The following is a 27351-nucleotide window of genomic DNA, read 5'->3' on the forward strand; positions in this document are numbered from 1 at the left end:
ACTCACCTGTATCTGTAAGCTACAACTCACCTGTATCTGTAAGCTACAACTCACCTGTAACTGTAAGCTACAACTCACCTGTAACTGTAAGCTACAACTCCCCTGTAACTGTAAGCTACAACTCACCTGTAACTGTAAGCTACAACTCACCTGTATCTGTAACTGTAAGCTACAACTCACCTGTATCTGTAACTGTAATTTACAACTCACCTGTATCTGTAACTGTAAGCTACAACTCACCTGTATCTGTACCTGTAAGCTACAACTCACCTGTATCTGTACCTGTAAGCTACAACTCACCTGTATCTGTAACTGTAAGCTACAACTCACCTGTATCTGTAACTGTAAGCTACAACTCACCTGTATCTGTACCTGTAAGCTACAACTCACCTGTATCTGTACCTGTAAGCTACAACTCACCTGTATCTGTAAGCTACAACTCACCTGTAACTGTAAGCTACAACTCACCTGTAACTGTAAGCTAAAACTCACCTGTAACTGTAAGCTACAACTCACCTGTAACTGTAAGCTACAACTCACCTGTAACTGTAAGCTACAACTCACCTGTATCTGTAACTGTAAGCTACAACTCACCTGTATCTGTACGCTACAACTCACCTGTATCTGTACGCTACAACTCACCTGTATCTGTAACTGTAAGCTACAACTCACCTCTATCTGTAACTGTAAGCTACAACTCACCTGTATCTGTAACTGTAAGCTACAACTCACCTGTAACTGTAAGCTACAACTCACCTGTAATTGTAAGCTACAACTCACCTGTATCTGTAACTGTAATTTACAACTCACCTGTATCTGTAACTGTAATTTACAACTCACCTGTATCTGTAACTGTAAGCTACAACTCACCTGTATCTGTACCTGTAAGCTACAACTCACCTGTATCTGTACCTGTAAGCTACAACTCACCTGTATCTGTAAGCTACAACTCACCTGTATCTGTGACTGTAAGCTACAACTCACCTGTATCTGTATCTGTAAGCTACAACTCACCTGTATCTGTAACTGTAAGCTACAACTCACCTGTAACTGTAAGCTACAACTCACCTGTAACTGTAAGCTACAACTCACCTGTATCTGTACCTGTAAGCTACAACTCACCTGTATCTGTAACTGTAAGCTACAACTCACCTGTATCTGTAAGCTTCAACTCACCTGTATCTGTAACTGTAAGCTACAACTCACCTGTATCTGTAACTGTAAGCTACAACTCACCTGTATCTGTAACTGTAAGCTACAACTCACCTGTATCTGTAACTGTAAGCTACAACTCACCTGTATCTGTAACTGTAAGCTACAACTCACCTATATCTGTAACTGTAAGCTACAACTCACCTGTATCTGTAAGCTACAACTCACCTGTATCTGTAAGCTACAACTCACCTGTATCTGTGACTGTAAGCTACAACTCACCTGTATCTGTGACTGTAAGCTACAACTCACCTGTATCTGTGAATGTAAGCTACAACTCCCCTGTATAATTGACTGTAAGCTACAACTCACCTGTATCTGTAACTGTAAGCTACAACTCACCTGTATCTGTAAGCTACAACTCACCTGTATCTGTATCTGTAAGCTACAACTCACCTGTATCTGTATCTGTAAGCTACAACTCACCTGTATCTGTAAGCTACAACTCACCTGTATCTGTAAGCTACAACTCACCTGTATCTGTAAGCTACAACTCACCTGTAACTGTAAGCTACAACTCACCTGTATCTGTAAGCTACAACTCACCTGTAACTGTAAGCTACAACTCACCTGTATCTGTAAGCTACAACTCACCTGTATCTGTAAGCTACAACTCACCTGTATCTGTAAGCTACAACTCACCTGTATCTGTAAGCTACAACTCACCTGTATCTGTAAGCTACAACTCACCTGTATCTGTAAGCTACAACTCACCTGTAACTGTAAGCTACAACTCACCTGTATCTGTAACTGTAAGCTACAACTCACCTGTATCTGTAACTGTAAGCTACAACTCACCTGTATCTGTAACTGTAAGCTACAACTCACCTGTATCTGTAACTGTAAGCTACAACTCACCTGTCTGTATATGTAAGATAAAACTCACCTGTATCTGTAAGCTACAACTCACCTGTATCTGTATCTGTAAGCTAAAACTCACCTTTATCTGTATCTGTAAGCTACAACTCACCTGTATCTGTAAGCTACAACTCACCTGTATCTGTAAGCTACAACTCACCTGTATCTGTAAGCTACAACTCACCTGTATCTGTAACTGTAAGCTACAACTCACCTGTATCTGTAAGCTACAACTCACCTGTATCTGTAACTGTAAGCTACAACTCACCTGTATCTGTATCTGTAAGCTACAACTCACCTGTATCTGTAACTGTAAGCTACAACTCACCTGTATCTGTAAGCTACAACTCACCTGTATCTGTAACTGTAAGCTACAACTCACCTGTATCTGTATCTGTAAGCTACAACTCACCTGTAACTGTAAGCTACAACTCACCTGTAACTGTAAGCTACAACTCACCTGTAACTGTAAGCTACAACTCACCTGTATCTGTAACTGTAAGCTACAACTCACCTGTATCTGTAACTGTAAGCTACAACTCACCTGTATCTGTAACTGTAAGCTACAACTCACCTGTATCTGTAAGCTACAACTCACCTGTATCTGTAAGCTACAACTCACCTGTATCTGTAAGCTACAACTCACCTGTATCTGTAACTGTAAGCTACAACTCACCTGTATCTGTATCTGTAAGCTACAACTCACCTGTAACTGTAAGCTACAACTCACCTGTAACTGTAAGCTACAACTCACCTGTATCTGTAAGCTACAACTCACCTGTATCTGTAAGCTACAACTCACCTGTATCTGTAACTGTAAGCTACAACTCACCTGTATCTGTAAGCTACAACTCACCTGTATCTGTAACTGTAATTTACAACTCACCTGTATCTGTAAGCTACAACTCACCTGTAACTGTAAGCTACAACTCACCTGTAACTGTAAGCTACAACTCACCTGTAACTGTAAGCTACAACTCACCTGTAACTGTAAGCTACAACTCACCTGTAACTGTAAGCTACAACTCACCTGTATCTGTAACTGTAAGCTACAACTCACCTGTAACTGTAAGCTACAACTCACCTGTATCTGTAACTGTAATTTACAACTCACCTGTATCTGTAACTGTAAGCTACAACTCACCTGTATCTGTACCTGTAAGCTACAACTCACCTGTATCTGTACCTGTAAGCTACAACTCACCTGTATCTGTAACTGTAAGCTACAACTCACCTGTATCTGTACCTGTAAGCTACAACTCACCTGTATCTGTACCTGTAAGCTACAACTCACCTGTATCTGTACCTGTAAGCTACAACTCACCTGTATCTGTAAGCTACAACTCACCTGTAACTGTAAGCTACAACTCACCTGTAACTGTAACCTACAACTCACCTGTAACTGTAAGCTACAACTCACCTGTATCTGTAACTGTAAGCTACAACTCACCTGTAACTGTAAGCTACAACTCACCTGTATCTGTAACTGTAAGCTACAACTCACCTGTATCTGTACGCTACAACTCACCTGTATCTGTAACTGTAAGCTACAACTCACCTGTATCTGTAACTGTAAGCTACAACTCACCTGTATCTGTAACTGTAAGCTACAACTCACCTGTAACTGTAAGCTACAACTCACCTGTAATCTGTAAGCTACAACTCACCTGTATCTGTAACTGTAATTTACAACTCACCTGTATCTGTAACTGTAAGCTACAACTCACCTGTATCTGTACCTGTAAGCTACAACTCACCTGTATCTGTACCTGTAAGCTACAACTCACCTGTATCTGTAAGCTACAACTCACCTGTATCTGTAACTGTAAGCTACAACTCACCTGTATCTGTAAGCTACAACTCACCTGTATCTGTATCTGTAAGCTACAACTCACCTGTATCTGTATCTGTAAGCTACAACTCACCTGTATCTGTAACTGTAAGCTACAACTCACCTGTATCTGTAAGCTACAACTCACCTGTATCTGTAAGCTACAACTCACCTGTATCTGTACCTGTAAGCTACAACTCACCTGTATCTGTAACTGTAAGCTACAACTCACCTGTATCTGTAAGCTTCAACTCACCTGTATCTGTAACTGTAAGCTACAACTCACCTGTATCTGTAACTGTAAGCTACAACTCACCTGTATCTGTAACTGTAAGCTACAACTCACCTGTATCTGTAACTGTAAGCTACAACTCACCTGTATCTGTAACTGTAAGCTACAACTCACCTGTATCTGTAAGCTACAACTCACCTGTATCTGTAACTGTAAGCTACAACTCACCTGTATCTGTATCTGTAAGCTACAACTCACCTGTAACTGTAAGCTACAACTCACCTGTAACTGTAAGCTACAACTCACCTGTAATTGTAAGCTACAACTCACCTGTATCTGTATCTGTAAGCTACAACTCACCTGTATCTGTATCTGTAAGCTACAACTCACCTGTATCTGTAACTGTAAGCTACAACTCACCTGTATCTGTAAGCTACAACTCACCTGTATCTGTAAGCTACAACTCACCTGTATCTGTAAGCTACAACTCACCTGTATCTGTAACTGCTACAACTCACCTGTATCTGTAAGCTACAACTCACCTGTATCTGTAAGCTACAACTCACCTGTATCTGTAAGCTACAACTCACCTGTATCTGTAAGCTACAACTCACCTGTATCTGTAAGCTACAACTCACCTGTATCTGTAAGCTACAACTCACCTGTATCTGTAAGCTACAACTCACCTGTATCTGTAAGCTACAACTCACCTGTATCTGTAAGCTACAACTCACCTGTATCTGTAAGCTACAACTCACCTGTATATGTAAGCTACAACTCACCTGTATCTGTAAGCTACAACTCACCTGTAACTGTAAGCTACAACTCACCTGTAACTGTAAGCTACAACTCACCTGTAACTGTAAGCTACAACTCACCTGTAACTGTAAGCTACAACTCACCTGTAACTGTAAGCTACAACTCACCTGTATATGTAACTGTAAGCTACAACTCACCTGTAACTGTAAGCTACAACTCACCTGTATCTGTAACTGTAATTTACAACTCACCTGTATCTGTAAGCTACAACTCACCTGTAACTGTAAGCTACAACTCACCTGTAACTGTAAGCTACAACTCACCTGTAACTGTAAGCTACAACTCACCTGTACTGTACTGTAAGCTACAACTCACCTGTATATTACTGTAAGCTACAACTCACCTGTAACTGTAAGCTACAACTCACCTGTATCTGTAACTGTAATTTACAACTCACCTGTATCTGTAACTGTAAGCTACAACTCACCTGTATCTGTACCTGTAAGCTACAACTCACCTGTATCTGTACCTGTAAGCTACAACTCACCTGTATCTGTAACTGTAAGCTACAACTCACCTGTATCTGTACCTGTAAGCTACAACTCACCTGTATCTGTACCTGTAAGCTACAACTCACCTGTATCTGTACCTGTAAGCTACAACTCACCTGTATCTGTAAGCTACAACTCACCTGTAACTGTAAGCTACAACTCACCTGTAACTGTAACCTACAACTCACCTGTAACTGTAAGCTACAACTCACCTGTATCTGTAACTGTAAGCTACAACTCACCTGTATCTGTACGCTACAACTCACCTGTATCTGTAACTGTAAGCTACAACTCACCTGTATCTGTAACTGTAAGCTACAACTCACCTGTATCTGTAACTGTAAGCTACAACTCACCTGTATCTGTAACTGTAAGCTACAACTCACCTGTAACTGTAAGCTACAACTCACCTGTAACTGTAAGCTACAACTCACCTGTATCTGTAACTGTAATTTACAACTCACCTGTATCTGTAACTGTAAGCTACAACTCACCTGTATCTGTACCTGTAAGCTACAACTCACCTGTATCTGTACCTGTAAGCTACAACTCACCTGTATCTGTAAGCTACAACTCACCTGTATCTGTGACTGTAAGCTACAACTCACCTGTATCTGTAAGCTACAACTCACCTGTATCTGTATCTGTAAGCTACAACTCACCTGTATCTGTAACTGTAAGCTACAACTCACCTGTATCTGTAACTGTAAGCTACAACTCACCTGTAACTGTAAGCTACAACTCACCTGTAACTGTAAGCTACAACTCACCTGTATCTGTACCTGTAAGCTACAACTCACCTGTATCTGTAACTGTAAGCTACAACTCACCTGTATCTGTAAGCTTCAACTCACCTGTATCTGTAACTGTAAGCTACAACTCACCTGTATCTGTAACTGTAAGCTACAACTCACCTGTATCTGTAACTGTAAGCTACAACTCACCTGTATCTGTAACTGTAAGCTACAACTCACCTATATCTGTAACTGTAAGCTACAACTCACCTGTATCTGTATCTGTAAGCTACAACTCACCTGTATCTGTAACTGTAAGCTACAACTCACCTGTATCTGTATCTGTAAGCTACAACTCACCTGTAACTGTAAGCTACAACTCACCTGTAACTGTAAGCTACAACTCACCTGTAATTGTAAGCTACAACTCACCTGTATCTGTATCTGTAAGCTACAACTCACCTGTATCTGTATCTGTAAGCTACAACTCACCTGTAACTGTAACTGTAAGCTACAACTCACCTGTATCTGTAAGCTACAACTCACCTGTATCTGTAAGCTACAACTCACCTGTATCTGTAAGCTACAACTCACCTGTATCTGTAAGCTACAACTCACCTGTATCTGTAAGCTACAACTCACCTGTATCTGTAAGCTACAACTCACCTGTATCTGTAAGCTACAACTCACCTGTATCTGTAAGCTACAACTCACCTGTATCTGTAAGCTACAACTCACCTGTATCTGTAAGCTACAACTCACCTGTATCTGTAAGCTACAACTCACCTGTATCTGTAAGCTACAACTCACCTGTATCTGTAAGCTACAACTCACCTGTATCTGTAAGCTACAACTCACCTGTATCTGTAAGCTACAACTCACCTGTATATGTAAGCTACAACTCACCTGTATCTGTAAGCTACAACTCACCTGTAACTGTAAGCTACAACTCACCTGTAACTGTAAGCTACAACTCACCTGTAACTGTAAGCTACAACTCACCTGTAACTGTAAGCTACAACTCACCTGTAACTGTAAGCTACAACTCACCTGTATCTGTAACTGTAAGCTACAACTCACCTGTAACTGTAAGCTACAACTCACCTGTATCTGTAACTGTAAGCTACATTTCACCTGTATCTGTACCTGTAAGCTACAACTCACCTGTATCTGTACCTGTAAGCTACAACTCACCTGTATCTGTAACTGTAAGCTACAACTCACCTGTATCTGTAAGCTACAACTCACCTGTAACTGTAAGCTACAACTCACCTGTAACTGTAAGCTACAACTCACCTGTAACTGTAAGCTACAACTCACCTGTAACTGTAAGCTACAACTCACCTGTATCTGTAACTGTAAGCTACAACTCAACTGTAACTGTAAGCTACAACTCACCTGTATCTGTAACTGTAAGCTACAACTCACCTGTATCTGTACGCTACAACTCACCTGTATCTGTAACTGTAAGCTACAACTCACCTGTATCTGTAACTGTAAGCTACAACTCACCTGTATCTGTAACTGTAAGCTACAACTCACCTGTATCTGTAACTGTAAGCTACAACTCACCTGTAACTGTAAGCTACAACTCACCTGTAATTGTAAGCTACAACTCACCTGTATCTGTAACTGTAATTTACAACTCACCTGTATCTGTAACTGTAAGCTACAACTCACCTGTATCTGTACCTGTAAGCTACAACTCACCTGTATCTGTACCTGTAAGCTACAACTCACCTGTATCTGTAAGCTACAACTCACCTGTATCTGTGACTGTAAGCTACAACTCACCTGTATCTGTATCTGTAAGCTACAACTCACCTGTATCTATATCTGTAAGCTACAACTCACCTGTATCTGTAACTGTAAGCTACAACTCACCTGTATCTGTAACTGTAAGCTACAACTCACCTGTATCTGTACCTGTAAGCTACAACTCACCTGTATCTGTAACTGTAAGCTACAACTCACCTGTATCTGTAAGCTACAACTCACCTGTATCTGTAACTGTAAGCTACAACTCACCTGTATCTGTAACTGTAAGCTACAACTCACCTGTATCTGTAACTGTAAGCTACAACTCACCTGTATCTGTAACTGTAAGCTACAACTCACCTGTATCTGTAAGCTACAACTCACCTGTATCTGTAACTGTAAGCTACAACTCACCTGTATCTGTAACTGTAAGCTACAACTCACCTGTATCTGTAAGCTACAACTCACCTGTATCTGTATCTGTAAGCTACAACTCACCTGTAACTGTAAGCTACAACTCACCTGTAACTGTAAGCTACAACTCACCTGTAATTGTAAGCTACAACTCACCTGTATCTGTAACTGTAAGCTACAACTCACCTGTATCTGTATCTGTAAGCTACAACTCACCTGTAACTGTAACTGTAAGCTACAACTCACCTGTAACTGTAAGCTACAACTCACCTGTGACTGTAAGCTACAACTCACCTGTATCTGTGACTGTAAGCTACAACTCACCTGTATCTGTAAGCTACAACTCACCTGTATCTGTAAGCTACAACTCACCTGTATCTGTAAGCTACAACTCACCTGTATCTGTAAGCTACAACTCACCTGTATCTGTAAGCTACAACTCACCTGTATCTGTAAGCTACAACTCACCTGTATCTGTAAGCTACAACTCACCTGTATCTGTAAGCTACAACTCACCTGTATCTGTAAGCTACAACTCACCTGTATCTGTAAGCTACAACTCACCTGTATCTGTAAGCTACAACTCACCTGTATCTGTAAGCTACAACTCACCTGTATCTGTAAGCTACAACTCACCTGTATCTGTAAGCTACAACTCACCTGTAACTGTAAGCTACAACTCACCTGTAACTGTAAGCTACAACTCACCTGTAACTGTAAGCTACAACTCACCTGTAACTGTAAGCTACAACTCACCTGTAACTGTAAGCTACAACTCACCTGTAACTGTAAGCTACAACTCACCTGTAACTGTAAGCTACAACTCACCTGTATCTGTAACTGTAAGCTACAACTCACCTGTAACTGTAAGCTACAACTCACCTGTATCTGTAACTGTAATTTACAACTCACCTGTATCTGTAACTGTAAGCTACAACTCACCTGTATCTGTACCTGTAAGCTACAACTCACCTGTATCTGTAAGCTACAACTCACCTGTATCTGTAACTGTAAGCTACAACTCACCTGTATCTGTACCTGTAAGCTACAACTCACCTGTATCTGTACCTGTAAGCTACAACTCACCTGTATCTGTAAGCTACAACTCACCTGTAACTGTAAGCTACAACTCACCTGTAACTGTAAGCTACAACTCACCTGTATCTGTAACTGTAAGCTACAACTCACCTGTATCTGTAACTGTAAGCTACAACTCACCTGTATCTGTAACTGTACGCTACAACTCACCTGTATCTGTAACTGTAAGCTACAACTCACCTGTATCTGTAACTGTAAGCTACAACTCACCTGTATCTGTAACTGTAAGCTACAACTCACCTGTATCTGTAACTGTAAGCTACAACTCACCTGTATCTGTAACTGTAAGCTACAACTCACCTGTATCTGTAACTGTAAGCTACAACTCACCTGTAACTGTAAGCTACAACTCACCTGTAACTGTAAGCTACAACTCACCTGTAATTGTAAGCTACAACTCACCTGTATCTGTAACTGTAATTTACAACTCACCTGTATCTGTAACTGTAAGCTACAACTCACCTGTATCTGTACCTGTAAGCTACAACTCACCTGTATCTGTACCTGTAAGCTACAACTCACCTGTATCTGTAAGCTACAACTCACCTGTATCTGTGACTGTAAGCTACAACTCACCTGTATCTGTATCTGTAAGCTACAACTCACCTGTATCTGTATCTGTAAGCTACAACTCACCTGTATCTGTAACTGTAAGCTACAACTCACCTGTACCTGTAAGCTACAACTCACCTGTAACTGTAAGCTACAACTCACCTGTATCTGTACCTGTAAGCTACAACTCACCTGTATCTGTAACTGTAAGCTACAACTCACCTGTATCTGTAAGCTTCAACTCACCTGTATCTGTAACTGTAAGCTACAACTCACCTGTATCTGTAACTGTAAGCTACAACTCACCTGTATCTGTAACTGTAAGCTACAACTCACCTGTATCTGTAACTGTAAGCTACAACTCACCTATATCTGTAACTGTAAGCTACAACTCACCTGTATCTGTAAGCTACAACTCACCTGTATCTGTGACTGTAAGCTACAACTCACCTGTATCTGTGACTGTAAGCTACAACTCACCTGTATCTGTGACTGTAAGCTACAACTCACCTGTATCTGTAACTGTAAGCTACAACTCACCTGTATCTGTAACTGTAAGCTACAACTCACCTGTATCTGTAACTGTAAGCTACAACTCACCTGTATCTGTATCTGTAAGCTACAACTCACCTGTATCTGTAAGCTACAACTCACCTGTAACTGTAAGCTACAACTCACCTGTATCTGTAAGCTACAACTCACCTGTATCTGTAACTGTAAGCTACAACTCACCTGTAACTGTAAGCTACAACTCACCTGTAACTGTAAGCTACAACTCACCTGTAATTGTAAGCTACAACTCACCTGTATCTGTAACTGTAATTTACAACTCACCTGTATCTGTAACTGTAAGCTACAACTCACCTGTATCTGTACCTGTAAGCTACAACTCACCTGTATCTGTACCTGTAAGCTACAACTCACCTGTATCTGTAAGCTACAACTCACCTGTATCTGTGACTGTAAGCTACAACTCACCTGTATCTGTATCTGTAAGCTACAACTCACCTGTATCTGTATCTGTAAGCTACAACTCACCTGTATCTGTAACTGTAAGCTACAACTCACCTGTAACTGTAAGCTACAACTCACCTGTAACTGTAAGCTACAACTCACCTGTATCTGTAACTGTAAGCTACAACTCACCTGTATCTGTAACTGTAAGCTACAACTCACCTGTATCTGTAAGCTTCAACTCACCTGTATCTGTAACTGTAAGCTACAACTCACCTGTATCTGTAACTGTAAGCTACAACTCACCTGTATCTGTAACTGTAAGCTACAACTCACCTGTATCTGTAACTGTAAGCTACAACTCACCTGTATCTGTAACTGTAAGCTACAACTCACCTGTATCTGTAAGCTACAACTCACCTGTATCTGTAACTGTAAGCTACAACTCACCTGTATCTGTGACTGTAAGCTACAACTCCCCTGTATCTGTGACTGTAAGCTACAACTCACCTGTATCTGTAACTGTAAGCTACAACTCACCTGTATCTGTAACTGTAAGCTACAACTCACCTGTATCTGTAACTGTAAGCTACAACTCACCTGTATCTGTATCTGTAAGCTACAACTCACCTGTATCTGTAAGCTACAACTCACCTGTAACTGTAAGCTACAACTCACCTGTATCTGTAACTGTAAGCTACAACTCACCTTTATCTGTAACTGTAAGCTACAACTCACCTGTATCTGTAAGCTACAACTCACCTGTATCTGTAAGCTACAACTCACCTGTATCTGTAAGCTACAACTCACCTGTATCTGTAAGCTACAACTCACCTGTATCTGTAAGCTACAACTCACCTGTATCTGTAAGCTACAACTCACCTGTATCTGTAAGCTACAACTCACCTGTATCTGTAAGCTACAACTCACCTGTATCTGTAAGCTACAACTCACCTGTATCTGTAAGCTACAACTCACCTGTATCTGTAACTGTAAGCGACAACTCACCTGTAACTGTACGCGACAACTCACCTGTAACTGTAAGCTACAACTCACCTGTATCTGTAACTGTAAGCTACAACTCACCTGTATCTGTAACTGTAAGCTACAACACACCTCTATCAGTAACTGTAAGCTACAACCCACCTGTATCTGTATCTGTAAGCTACAACTATCCTGAATCTGTAAGCTACAACTCACCTGTATCTGCAACTGTAAGCTACAACTCACCTGTATCTGTAAGTTACAACTCACCTATATCTGTATCTGTAAGCTACAACTCACCTGTAACTGTAAGCTACAACTCACCTGTATCTGTATCTGTAAGCTACAACTCACCTGTATCTGTAACTGTAAGCTACAACTCACCTGTATCTGTAACTGTAAGCTACAACTCACCTGTATCTGTAACTGTAAGCTACAACTCACCTGTATCTGTAACTGTAAGCTACAACTCACCTGTAACTGTAAGCTACAACTCACCTGTAACTGTAAGCTACAACTCACCTGTAACTGTAAGCTACAACTCACCTGTAACTGTAAGCTACAACTCACCTGTAACTGTAAGCTACAACTCACCTGTAACTGTAAGCTACAACTCACCTGTAACTGTAAGCTACAACTCACCTGTAACTGTAAGCTACAACTCACCTGTAACTGTAAGCTACAACTCACCTGTAACTGTAAGCTACAACTCACCTGTAACTGTAAGCTACAACTCACCTGTAACTGTAAGCTACAACTCACCTGTATCTGTAAGCTACAACTCACCTGTATCTGTATCTGTAAGCTACAACTCACCTGTATCTGTATCTGTAAGCTACAACTCACCTGTATCTGTATCTGTAAGCTACAACTCACCTGTATCTTTATCTGTAAGCTACAACTCACCTGTATCTGTAACTGTAAGCTACAACTCACCTGTAACTGTAAGCTACAACTCACCTGTAACTGTAAGCTACAACTCACCTGTAACTGTAAGCTACAACTCACCTGTAACTGTAAGCTACAACTCACCTGTAACTGTAAGCTACAACTCACCTGTATCTGTAACTGTAAGCTACAACTCACCTGTATCTGTAACTGTAAGCTCCAACTCACCTGTAACTGTAACTGTAAGCTCCAACTCACCTTTAACTGTAAGCTCCAACTCACCTGTAATTGTAAGCTACAACTCACCTCTATCTGTAACTGTAAGCTACAACTCACCTGTAACTGTAAGCTACAACTCACCTGTATCGGTAACTGTAAGCTACAACTCACCTGTAACTGTAAGCTACAACTCACCTGTATCGGTAACTGTAAGCTACAACTCACCTGTATCTGTAACTGTAAGCAACAACTCACCTGTATCTGTAACTGTAAGCAACAACTCACCTGTATCTGTAACTGTAAGCTACAACTCACCTGTATCTGTAACTGTAAGCTACAACTCACCTGTATCTGTAACTGTAAGCTACAACTCACCTGTATCTGTAACTGTAAGCTACAACTCACCTGTATCAGTAAGCTACAACTCACCTGTATCTGTATCTGTAAGCTACAACTCACCTGTATCTGTAACTGTAAGCTACAACTCACCTGTAACTGTAAGCTACAACTCACCTGTAACTGTAAGCTACAACTCACCTGTAACTGTAAGCTACAACTCACCTGTAACTGTAAGCTACAACTCACCTGTAACTGTAAGCTACAACTCACCTGTAACTGTAAGCTACAACTCACCTGTATCTGTAACTGTAAGCTACAACTCACCTGTAACTGTAAGCTACAACTCACCTGTATCTGTAACTGTAATTTACAACTCACCTGTATCTGTAACTGTAAGCTACAACTCACCTGTATCTGTACCTGTAAGCTACAACTCACCTGTATCTGTACCTGTAAGCTACAACTCACCTGTATCTGTAAGCTACAACTCACCTGTAACTGTAAGCTACAACTCACCTGTAACTGTAAGCTACAACTCACCTGTAACTGTAAGCTACAACTCACCTGTAACTGTAAGCTACAACTCACCTGTATCTGTAACTGTAAGCTACAACTCACCTGTAACTGTAAGCTACAACTCACCTGTATCTGTAACTGTAAGCTACAACTCACCTGTATCTGTACGCTACAACTCACCTGTATCTGTAACTGTAAGCTACAACTCACCTGTATCTGTAACTGTAAGCTACAACTCACCTGTATCTGTAACTGTAAGCTACAACTCACCTGTAACTGTAAGCTACAACTCACCTGTAACTGTAAGCTACAACTCACCTGTATCTTACTGTAAGCTACAACTCACCTGTAACTGTAAGCTACAACTCACCTGTATCTGTAACTGTAAGCTACAACTCACCTGTAACTGTAAGCTACAACTCACCTGTATCTGTAACTGTAAGCTACAACTCACCTGTATCTGTACGCTACAACTCACCTGTATCTGTAACTGTAAGCTACAACTCACCTGTATCTGTAACTGTAAGCTACAACTCACCTGTATCTGTAACTGTAAGCTACAACTCACCTGTAACTGTAAGCTACAACTCACCTGTAACTGTAAGCTACAACTCACCTGTATCTGTAACTGTAAGCTACAACTCACCTGTAACTGTAAGCTACAACTCACCTGTATCTGTAACTGTAAGCTACAACTCACCTGTATCTGTACGCTACAACTCACCTGTATCTGTAACTGTAAGCTACAACTCACCTGTATCTGTAACTGTAAGCTACAACTCACCTGTATCTGTAACTGTAAGCTACAACTCACCTGTATCTGTAACTGTAAGCTACAACTCACCTGTAACTGTAAGCTACAACTCACCTGTAATTGTAAGCTACAACTCACCTGTATCTGTAACTGTAATTTACAACTCACCTGTATCTGTAACTGTAAGCTACAACTCACCTGTATCTGTACCTGTAAGCTACAACTCACCTGTATCTGTAAGCTACAACTCACCTGTATCTGTATCTGTAAGCTACAACTCACCTGTATCTGTATCTGTAAGCTACAACTCACCTGTATCTGTAACTGTAAGCTACAACTCACCTGTAACTGTAAGCTACAACTCACCTGTAACTGTAAGCTACAACTCACCTGTAACTGTAAGCTACAACTCACCTGTATCTGTACCTGTAAGCTACAACTCACCTGTATCTGTAACTGTAAGCTACAACTCACCTGTATCTGTAACTGTAAGCTACAACTCACCTGTATCTGTAAGCTTCAACTCACCTGTATCTGTAACTGTAAGCTACAACTCACCTGTATCTGTAACTGTAAGCTACAACTCACCTGTATCTGTAACTGTAAGCTACAACTCACCTGTATCTGTAACTGTAAGCTACAACTCACCTGTATCTGTAACTGTAAGCTACAACTCACCTGTATCTGTAACTGTAAGCTACAACTCACCTGTATCTGTAAGCTACAACTCACCTGTATCTGTAAGCTACAACTCACCTGTATCTGTGACTGTAAGCTACAACTCACCTGTATCTGTGAATGTAAGCTACAACTCACCTGTATCTGTGAATGTAAGCTACAACTCCCCTGTATCTGTGACTGTAAGCTACAACTCACCTGTATCTGTAACTGTAAGCTACAACTCACCTGTATCTGTAACTGTAAGCTACAACTCACCTGTATCTGTATCTGTAAGCTACAACTCACCTGTATCTGTAAGCTACAACTCACCTGTATCTGTAAGCTACAACTCACCTGTATCTGTAAGCTACAACTCACCTGTAACTGTAAGCTACAACTCACCTGTATCTGTAAGCTACAACTCACCTGTATCTGTAACTGTAAGCTACAACTCACCTGTATCTGTAAGCTACAACTCACCTGTATCTGTAAGCTACAACTCACCTGTATCTGTAAGCTACAACTCACCTGTATCTGTAAGCTACAACTCACCTGTATCTGTAAGCTACAACTCACCTGTATCTGTAACTGTAAGCGACAACTCACCTGTAACTGTACGCGACAACTCACCTGTAACTGTAAGCTACAACTCACCTGTATCTGTAACTGTAAGCTACAACTCACCTGTATCTGTAACTGTAAGCTACAACACACCTCTATCAGTAACTGTAAGCTACAACCCACCTGTATCTGTATCTGTAAGCTACAACTATCCTGAATCTGTAAGCTACAACTCACCTGTATCTCTAAGCTACAACTCACCTGTATCTCTAAGCTACAACTCACCTGTATCTGCAACTGTAAGCTACAACTCACCTGTATCTGTAAGTTACAACTCACCTATATCTGTATCTGTAAGCTACAACTCACCTGTAACTGTAAGCTACAACTCACCTGTATCTGTATCTGTAAGCTACAACTCACCTGTATCTGTAACTGTAAGCTACAACTCACCTGTATCTGTAACTGTAAGCTACAACACACCTGTATCTGTAACTGTAAGCTACAACTCACCTGTATCTGTAACTCTAAGCTACAACTCACCTGTAACTGTAAGCTACAACTCACCTGTAACTGTAAGCTACAACTCACCTGTAACTGTAAGCTACAACTCACCTGTAACTGTAAGCTACATCTCACCTGTAACTGTAAGCTACAACTCACCTGTAACTGTAAGCTACAACTCACCTGTAACTGTAAGCTACAACTCACCTGTATCTGTAAGCTACAACTCACCTGTATCTGTATCTGTAAGCTACAACTCACCTGTATCTGTATCTGTAAGCTACAACTCACCTGTATCTGTATCTGTAAGCTACAACTCACCTGTAACTGTAAGCTACAACTCACCTGTAACTGTAAGCTACAACTCACCTGTAACTGTAAGCTACAACTCACCTGTAACTGTAAGCTACAACTCACCTGTAACTGTAAGCTACAACTCACCTGTAACTGTAAGCTACAACTCACCTGTATCTGTAACTGTAAGCTACAACTCACCTGTATCTGTAACTGTAAGCTCCAACTCACCTGTATCTGTAACTGTAAGCTCCAACTCAACTGTAACTGTAACTGTAAGCTCCAACTCACCTGTAACTGTAAGCTCCAACTCACCTGTAATTGTAAGCTACAACTCACCTGTATCTGTAACTGTAAGCTACAACTCACCTGTAACTGTAAGCTACAACTCACCTGTATCGGTAACTGTAAGCAACAACTCACCTGTATCTGTAACTGTAAGCAACAACTCACCTGTATCTGTAACTGTAAGCAACAACTCACCTGTATCTGTAACTGTAAGCTACAACTCACCTGTATCTGTAACTGTAAGCTACAACTCACCTGTATCTGTAACTGTAAGCTACAACTCACCAGTATCTGTAACTGTAAGCTAGAACTCACCTGTATCTGTAACTGTAAGCTAGAACTCACCTGTATCTGTAACTGTAAGCTACAACTCACCTGTATCAGTAAGCTACAACTCACCTGTATCTGTATCTGTAAGCTACAACTCACCTGTATCTGTAACTGTAAGCTACAACTCACCTGTATCTGTATCTGTAAGCTACAACTCACCTGTATCTTTAAGGAATACCTGGGATAGGATAAAGTAATCCTTCTAACCCCCCCTTAAAAGACTTAGATGCACTATTGTAAAGTGGTTGTTCCACTGGATATCATAAGGTGAATGCACCAATTTGTAAGTCGCTCTGGATAAGAGCGTCTGCTAAATGACTTAAATGTAAATGTAAATGTATCTGTAACTGTAAGCTACAACTCACCTGTATCTGTATCTGTAAGCTACAACTCACCTGTATCTGTAAGCTACAACTCACCTGTATCTGTAACTGTAAGCTACAACTCACCTGTATCTGTAACTGTAAGCTAGACCTCACCTGTATCTGTATCTGTAAGCTACAACTCACCTGTACCTGTATCTGTAAGCTACAACTCACCTGTATCTGTAAGCTACAACTCACCTGTATCTGTAAGCTACAACTCACCTGTATCTGTAAGCTACAACTCACCTGTATCTGTAAGCTACAACTCACCTGTATCTGTAAGCTACAACTCACCTGTAACTGTAAGCTACAACTCACCTGTAACTGTAAGCTACAACTCACCTGTAACTGTAAGCTACAACTCACCTGTAACTGTAAGCTACAACTCACCTGTAACTGTAAGCTACAACTCACCTGTAACTGTAAGCTACAACTCACCTGTAACTGTAAGCTACAACTCACCTGTATCAGTAAGCTACAACTCACCTGTATCTGTAAGCTACAACTCACCTGTATCTGTAAGCTACAACTCACCTGTATCTGTAAGCTACAACTCACCTGTATCTGTAAGCTACAACTCACCTGTATCTGTAACTGTAAGCTACAACTCACCTGTATCTGTAACTGTAAGCTAGAACTCACCTGTATCTGTATCTGTAAGCTACAACTCACCTGTATCTTTAAGGAATACCTGGGATAGGATAAAGTAATCCTTCTAACCCCCCCTTAAAAGACTTAGATGCACTATTGTAAAGTGGTTGTTCCACTGGATATCATAAGGTGAATGCACCAATTTGTAAGTCGCTCTGGATAAGAGCGTCTGCTAAATGACTTAAATGTAAATGTAAATGTATCTGTAACTGTAAGCTACAACTCACCTGTATCTGTAAGCTACAACTCACCTGTATCTGTAAGCTACAACTCACCTGTATCTGTAACTGTAAGCTACAACTCACCTGTATCTGTAACTGTAAGCTACAACTCACCTGTATCTGTAACTGTAAGCTACAACTCACCTGTATCTGTAACTGTAAGCTACAACTCACCTGTATCTGTAAGCTACAACTCACCTGTATCTGTAACTGTAAGCTAGACCTCACCTGTATCTGTATCTGTAAGCTACAACTCACCTGTATCTGTAAGCTACAACTCACCTGTACCTGTAAGCTACAACTCACCTGTACCTGTAACTGTAAGCTACAACTCATCTGTACCTGTAACTGTAAGCTACAACTCACCTGTATCTGTATCTGTAAGCTACAACTCACCTGTATCTGTATCTGTAAGCTACAACTCACCTGTAACTGTAACTGTAAGCTACAACTCACCTGTAACTGTAAGCTACAACTCACCTGTAACTGTAAGCTACAACTCACCTGTAACTGTAAGCTACAACTCACCTGTCTCTGTAACTGTAAGCTACAACTCACCTGTATCTGTATCTGTAAGCTACAACTCACCTGTATCTGTAAGCTACAACTCACCTGTATCTGTAAGCTACAACTGACCTGTATCTGTAAGCTACAGCTCACCTGTATCTGTAAGCTACAGCTCACCTGTATCTGTAAGCTACAACTCACCTGTATCTGTAAGCTACAACTCACCTGTATCTGTAACTGTAAGCTACAACTCACCTGTATCTGTAAGCTACAACTCACCTGTATCTGTAACTGTAAGCTACAACTCACCTGTATCTGTAACTGTAAGCTACAACTCACCTGTATCTGTAACTGTAAGCTACAACTCACCTGTATCTGTAACTGTAAGCTACAACTCACCTGTATCTGTAAGCTACAACTCACCTGTATCTGTAACTGTAAGCTAGACCTCACCTGTATCTGTATCTGTAAGCTACAACTCACCTGTATCTGTAAGCTACAACTCACCTGTACCTGTAAGCTACAACTCACCTGTACCTGTAACTGTAAGCTACAACTCACCTGTACCTGTAACTGTAAGCTACAACTCACCTGTATCTGTATCTGTAAGCTACAACTCACCTGTATCTGTATCTGTAAGCTACAACTCACCTGTAACTGTAACTGTAAGCTACAACTCACCTGTAACTGTAAGCTACAACTCACCTGTAACTGTAAGCTACAACTCACCTGTAACTGTAAGCTACAACTCACCTGTATCTGTAACTGTAAGCTACAACTCACCTGTATCTGTATCTGTAAGCTACAACTCACCTGTATCTGTAAGCTACAACTCACCTGTATCTGTAAGCTACAACTGACCTGTATCTGTAAGCTACAGCTCACCTGTATCTGTAAGCTACAACTCACCTGTATCTGTAACTGTAAGCTACAACTCACCTGTATCTGTAAGCTACAACTCACCTGTATCTGTAAGCTACAACTCACCTGTATCTGTAAGCTACAACTCACCTGTATCTGTAAGCTACAACTCACCTGTAACTGTAAGCTACAACTCACCTGCATCTGTAACTGTAAGCTACAACTCACCTGTATCTGTAAGCTACAACTCACCTGTATCTGTAACTGTAAGCTACAACTCACCTGTAACTGTAAGCTACAACTCACCTGTAACTGTAAGCTACAACTCACCTGTATCTGTAACTGTAAGCTACAACTCACCTGTATCTGTATGCTACAACTCACCTGTATCTGTAACTGTAAGCTACAACTCACCTGTATCTGTAAGCTACAACTCACCTGTATCTGTAACTGTAAGCTAGACCTCACCTGTATCTGTATCTGTAAGCTACAACTCACCTGTATCTGTAAGCTACAACTCACCTGTACCTGTAAGCTACAACTCACCTGTACCTGTAACTGTAAGCTACAACTCACCTGTACCTGTAACTGTAAGCTACAACTCACCTGTACCTGTAACTGTAAGCTACAACTCACCTGTATCTGTATCTGTAAGCTACAACTCACCTGTATCTGTAAGCTACAACTCACCTGTATCTGTAAGCTACAACTGACCTGTATCTGTAAGCTACAGCTCACCTGTATCTGTAAGCTACAACTCACCTGTATCTGTAAGCTACAACTCACCTGTATCTGTAACTGTAAGCTACAACTCACCTGTATCTGTAAGCTACAACTCACCTGTATCTGTAAGCTACAACTCACCTGTATCTGTAAGCTACAACTCACCTGCATCTGTAACTGTAAGCTACAACTCACCTGTATCTGTAAGCTACAACTCACCTGTATCTGTAACTGTAAGCTACAACTCACCTGTAACTGTAAGCTACAACTCACCTGTAACTGTAAGCTACAACTCACCTGTAACTGTAAGCTACAACTCACCTGTATCAGTAAGCTACAACTCACCTGTATCTGTAAGCTACAACTCACCTGTATCTGTAAGCTACAACTCACCTGTATCTGTAAGCTACAACTCACCTGTATCTGTAAGCTACAACTCACCTGTATCTGTAACTGTAAGCTACAACTCACCTGTATCTGTAACTGTAAGCTAGAACTCACCTGTATCTGTATCTGTAAGCTACAACTCACCTGTATCTTTAAGGAATACCTGGGATAGGATAAAGTAATCCTTCTAACCCCCCTTAAAAGACTTAGATGCACTATTGTAAAGTGGTTGTTCCACTGGATATCATAAGGTGAATGCACCAATTTGTAAGTCGCTCTGGATAAGAGCGTCTGCTAAATGACTTAAATGTAAATGTAAATGTATCTGTAACTGTAAGCTACAACTCACCTGTATCTGTAGCTACAACTCACCTGTATCTGTAAGCTACAACTCACCTGTATCTGTAACTGTAAGCTACAACTCACCTGTATCTGTAACTGTAAGCTACAACTCACCTGTATCTGTAACTGTAAGCTACAACTCACCTGTATCTGTAAGCTACAACTCACCTGTATCTGTAACTGTAAGCTAGACCTCACCTGTATCTGTATCTGTAAGCTACAACTCACCTGTATCTGTAAGCTACAACTCACCTGTACCTGTAAGCTACAACTCACCTGTACCTGTAACTGTAAGCTACAACTCACCTGTACCTGTAACTGTAAGCTACAACTCACCTGTATCTGTATCTGTAAGCTACAACTCACCTGTATCTGTATCTGTAAGCTACAACTCACCTGTAACTGTAACTGTAAGCTACAACTCACCTGTAACTGTAAGCTACAACTCACCTGTAACTGTAAGCTACAACTCACCTGTAACTGTAAGCTACAACTCACCTGTCTCTGTAACTGTAAGCTACAACTCACCTGTATCTGTATCTGTAAGCTACAACTCACCTGTATCTGTAAGCTACAACTGACCTGTATCTGTAAGCTACAACTGACCTGTATCTGTAAGCTACAGCTCACCTGTATCTGTAAGCTACAGCTCACCTGTATCTGTAAGCTACAACTCACCTGTATCTGTAAGCTACAACTCACCTGTATCTGTAACTGTAAGCTACAACTCACCTGTATCTGTAAGCTACAACTCACCTGTATCTGTAACTGTAAGCTACAACTCACCTGTATCTGTAAGCTACAACTCACCTGTATCTGTAACTGTAAGCTAGACCTCACCTGTATCTGTATCTGTAAGCTACAACTCACCTGTATCTGTAAGCTACAACTCACCTGTACCTGTAAGCTACAACTCACCTGTACCTGTAACTGTAAGCTACAACTCACCTGTACCTGTAACTGTAAGCTACAACTCACCTGTATCTGTATCTGTAGCTACAACTCACCTGTATCTGTATCTGTAAGCTACAACTCACCTGTAACTGTAACTGTAAGCTACAACTCACCTGTAACTGTAAGCTACAACTCACCTGTAACTGTAAGCTACAACTCACCTGTAACTGTAAGCTACAACTCACCTGTCTCTGTAACTGTAAGCTACAACTCACCTGTATCTGTATCTGTAAGCTACAACTCACCTGTATCTGTAAGCTACAACTGACCTGTATCTGTAAGCTACAACTGACCTGTATCTGTAAGCTACAGCTCACCTGTATCTGTAAGCTACAGCTCACCTGTATCTGTAAGCTACAACTCACCTGTATCTGTAAGCTACAACTCACCTGTATCTGTAACTGTAAGCTACAACTCACCTGTATCTGTAAGCTACAACTCACCTGTATCTGTAACTGTAAGCTACAACTCACCTGTATCTGTAACTGTAAGCTACAACTCACCTGTATCTGTAACTGTAAGCTACAACTCACCTGTATCTGTAACTGTAAGCTACAACTCACCTGTATCTGTAACTGTAAGCTAGACCTCACCTGTATCTGTATCTGTAAGCTACAACTCACCTGTATCTGTAAGCTACAACTCACCTGTACCTGTAAGCTACAACTCACCTGTATCTGTAACTGTAAGCTACAACTCACCTGTATCTGTAACTGTAAGCTACAACTCACCTGTATCTGTAACTGTAAGCTACAACTCACCTGTATCTGTAACTGTAAGCTACAACTCACCTGTATCTGTAACCTGTAAGCTAGACCTCACCTGTATCTGTATCTGTAAGCTACAACTCACCTGTACCTGTAAGCTACAACTCACCTGTACCTGTAACTGTAAGCTACAACTCACCTGTACCTGTAACTGTAAGCTACAACTCACCTGTATCTGTATCTGTAAGCTACAACTCACCTGTATCTGTATCTGTAAGCTACAACTCACCTGTAACTGTAACTGTAAGCTACAACTCACCTGTAACTGTAAGCTACAACTCACCTGTAACTGTAAGCTACAACTCACCTGTAACTGTAAGCTACAACTCACCTGTCTCTGTAACTGTAAGCTACAACTCACCTGTATCTGTATCTGTAAGCTACAACTCACCTGTATCTGTAAGCTACAACTGACCTGTATCTGTAAGCTACAACTGACCTGTATCTGTAAGCTACAGCTCACCTGTATCTGTAAGCTACAGCTCACCTGTATCTGTAAGCTACAACTCACCTGTATCTGTAAGCTACAACTCACCTGTATCTGTAACTGTAAGCTACAACTCACCTGTATCTGTAAGCTACAACTCACCTGTATCTGTAACTGTAAGCTACAACTCACCTGTATCTGTAACTGTAAGCTACAACTCACCTGTATCTGTAAGCTACAACTCACCTGTATCTGTAACTGTAAGCTACAACTCACCTGTATCTGTAAGCTACAACTCACCTGTATCTGTAACTGTAAGCTAGACCTCACCTGTATCTGTATCTGTAAGCTACAACTCACCTGTATCTGTAAGCTACAACTCACCTGTACCTGTAAGCTACAACTCACCTGTACCTGTAACTGTAAGCTACAACTCACCTGTACCTGTAACTGTAAGCTACAACTCACCTGTATCTGTATCTGTAAGCTACAACTCACCTGTATCTGTATCTGTAAGCTACAACTCACCTGTAACTGTAACTGTAAGCTACAACTCACCTGTAACTGTAAGCTACAACTCACCTGTAACTGTAAGCTACAACTCACCTGTAACTGTAAGCTACAACTCACCTGTATCTGTAACTGTAAGCTACAACTCACCTGTATCTGTATCTGTAAGCTACAACTCACCTGTATCTGTAAGCTACAACTCACCTGTATCTGTAAGCTACAACTGACCTGTATCTGTAAGCTACAGCTCACCTGTATCTGTAAGCTACAACTCACCTGTATCTGTAACTGTAAGCTACAACTCACCTGTATCTGTAAGCTACAACTCACCTGTATCTGTAAGCTACAACTCACCTGTATCTGTAAGCTACAACTCACCTGTATCTGTAAGCTACAACTCACCTGTAACTGTAAGCTACAACTCACCTGCATCTGTAACTGTAAGCTACAACTCACCTGTATCTGTAAGCTACAACTCACCTGTATCTGTAACTGTAAGCTACAACTCACCTGTAACTGTAAGCTACAACTCACCTGTAACTGTAAGCTACAACTCACCTGTATCTGTAACTGTAAGCTACAACTCACCTGTATCTGTATGCTACAACTCACCTGTATCTGTAACTGTAAGCTACAACTCACCTGTATCTGTAAGCTACAACTCACCTGTATCTGTAACTGTAAGCTAGACCTCACCTGTATCTGTATCTGTAAGCTACAACTCACCTGTATCTGTAAGCTACAACTCACCTGTACCTGTAAGCTACAACTCACCTGTACCTGTAACTGTAAGCTACAACTCACCTGTACCTGTAACTGTAAGCTACAACTCACCTGTACCTGTAACTGTAAGCTACAACTCACCTGTATCTGTAAGCTACAACTCACCTGTATCTGTAAGCTACAACTCACCTGTATCTGTAAGCTACAACTGACCTGTATCTGTAAGCTACAGCTCACCTGTATCTGTAAGCTACAACTCACCTGTATCTGTAAGCTACAACTCACCTGTATCTGTAACTGTAAGCTACAACTCACCTGTATCTGTAAGCTACAACTCACCTGTATCTGTAAGCTACAACTCACCTGTATCTGTAAGCTACAACTCACCTGCATCTGTAACTGTAAGCTACAACTCACCTGTATCTGTAAGCTACAACTCACCTGTATCTGTAACTGTAAGCTACAACTCACCTGTAACTGTAAGCTACAACTCACCTGTAACTGTAAGCTACAACTCACCTGTAACTGTAAGCTACAACTCACCTGCATCTGTAACTGTAAGATACAACTCACCTGTATCTGTAAGCTACAACTCACCTGTATCTGTAACTGTAAGCTACAACTCACCTGTAACTGTAAGCTACAACTCACCTGTAACTGTAAGCTACAACTCACCTGTATCTGTAAGCTACAACTCACCTGTATCTGTAACTGTAAGCTACAACTCACCTGTAACTGTAAGCTACAACTCACCTGTAACTGTAAGCTACAACTCACCTGTAACTGTAAGCTACAACTCACCTGTATCTGTAACTGTAAGCTACAACTCACCTGTATCTGTATGCTACAACTCACCTGTATCTGTAAGCTACAACTCACCTGTATCTGTAAATGTAAGCTACAACTCACCTGTATCTGTAACTGTAAGCTACAACTCACCTGTGATACTGTGCCAGTGTCCGTCACACAGGGATTCCTCAGGTGTGAAAGAGGTGGAGAATTCTCCATGACCACTGTTCACTGTGACTGTCACCTGTAGAGGACACCACAGTATACAGTCATTATACACACACACTCTTTCATTGTACAGATTATTCTGTTTGAAATGGAAGAAAACTGTCTAGGTAGCCCAATAATAATGAAAAAACACTTAGTTAAATCATACCTCTCCCTGGTTGAGGTAGAGACTGAGCTGTTGCCCAGACCCAGCATGCAACAGGAGACCAGAGTCAGACACCAGCCGTACCTCCAGCTGGACCTCTAGGTCCCGCCCTAACACCAGGCCCTCATCTAGACACAGAGACACAGAGAGATTAGTCAGTGTGCACCAGACATTACTGTTAAAATATATATTCCTTTTGTTGTGCTCTGCCCTGTTTCATAATAGTCTCTCCAAGATCCTTTTTCAGGAAATCCAGGGTCTCTTTGACAAACATTTTCAATTGCAACCAAATTATTTTAAAGGAGAGGAGAGAAGAGGAGAGGAGAGGTGGTATACTGTACATATAGCCATGTGTCCTCCCTGGGAGGAGAGGAGAGGAGAGGTGGTATACTGTACATATAGCCATGTGTCCTCTCTGGGAGGAGAGGAGAGGAGAGGAGTGGTATACTGTACATATAGCCATGTGTCCTCTCTGGGAGGAGAGGAGAGGAGAGGTGGTATACTGTACATATAGCCATGTGTCCTCTCTGGGAGGAGAGGAGAGGAGAGGTATACTGTACATATAGCCATGTGTCCTCCCTGGGAGGAGAGGAGAGGAGAGGAGAGGAGAGGAGAGGAGAGGAGAGGAGAGGAGAGGAGAGGAGAGGAGAGGAGAGGAGAGGAGAGGAGAGGAGAGGAGAGGAGAGGAGAGATACTGTACATATAGCTATGTGTCCTCCCTGGGAGGAGAGGAGAGGAGAGGAGAGAGATGGTATACTGTACATATAGCCATGTGTCCTCCCTGGGAAGAGAAGTATGCCCCAGGCTGCAGATTGGTCTGGAAGCAGGGTACAACCCCCAGGCTAGTGGAGGGATTGGCTATGATCTGCTGATTCAGCTCCAGGTCCCTCACACAGCCCACAAACCCTCCAGGACCTGGCACCTATGTAGTGAACGAGATGTGCAGTACACCGTAAAACAGTTTCAATAAGGAATGTATTTCTCTGTACCATAGGCACCTGTGGTACACACACACACCGTAGAGAGAAACACAGAGCACCTTTAAAGCCAAGGGAGAGCATTAGGACTTTACCACTGACTGGAAGAAGCACAATGTTCATATAATAGCTATTTTTTCAATTAATCTTTCCTCGATTCCTCAAATCCTTTCTCCTCGCAATGTATTGGACCTTCTCCTCCAATAGGGAAGGAGGAGAGGGGATAGGATGAAATCAATGGAATTGCAGAAAAATGCATTTAGATAGAGTTTAAGTCTTATTCCTTGTCTCTCTACTGTGAATGTGACGCAAGGCTGTAGTACCGTGAGAAGTGAGCTGGCGACTGCTGAGGGAACTCCTCCGATGTAGAGAGGGGAACTGAGAGGGTTCTTCTCCCCTCCTGAGACCCTCTTAGACTGGGCATGGATCCCATCAACAATCAAACTGGCCTTCTCTCCCTCCCTCTTCACAAACACCTGGGGGA

At 41.4% G+C, this 27351-nt stretch overlaps 1 protein-coding gene across 2 annotated transcripts in view; it reads right to left on the minus strand.

Moving 5' to 3' along the window:
* LOC106572912 (laminin subunit alpha-5) overlaps positions 1 to 27351 on the minus strand; it is a 243676-nt gene that overhangs the window by 6474 nt on the left and 209851 nt on the right. For both annotated transcript variants that reach the window (XM_045696499.1, XM_045696498.1), the window contains 4 exons: positions 27191 to 27343; positions 26653 to 26812; positions 25894 to 26018; positions 25668 to 25761 (listed from right to left, as the gene is read on the minus strand). In XM_045696499.1, coding sequence (XP_045552455.1) covers positions 25668 to 25761; positions 25894 to 26018; positions 26653 to 26812; positions 27191 to 27343 — 532 coding nt within the window. The remainder of the gene's footprint in view (positions 1 to 25667; positions 25762 to 25893; positions 26019 to 26652; positions 26813 to 27190; positions 27344 to 27351) is intronic.

Source organism: Salmo salar, chromosome ssa15 (genome assembly GCF_905237065.1).
Source record: "Salmo salar chromosome ssa15, Ssal_v3.1, whole genome shotgun sequence".
Classification (NCBI taxonomy): domain Eukaryota; kingdom Metazoa; phylum Chordata; class Actinopteri; order Salmoniformes; family Salmonidae; genus Salmo; species Salmo salar.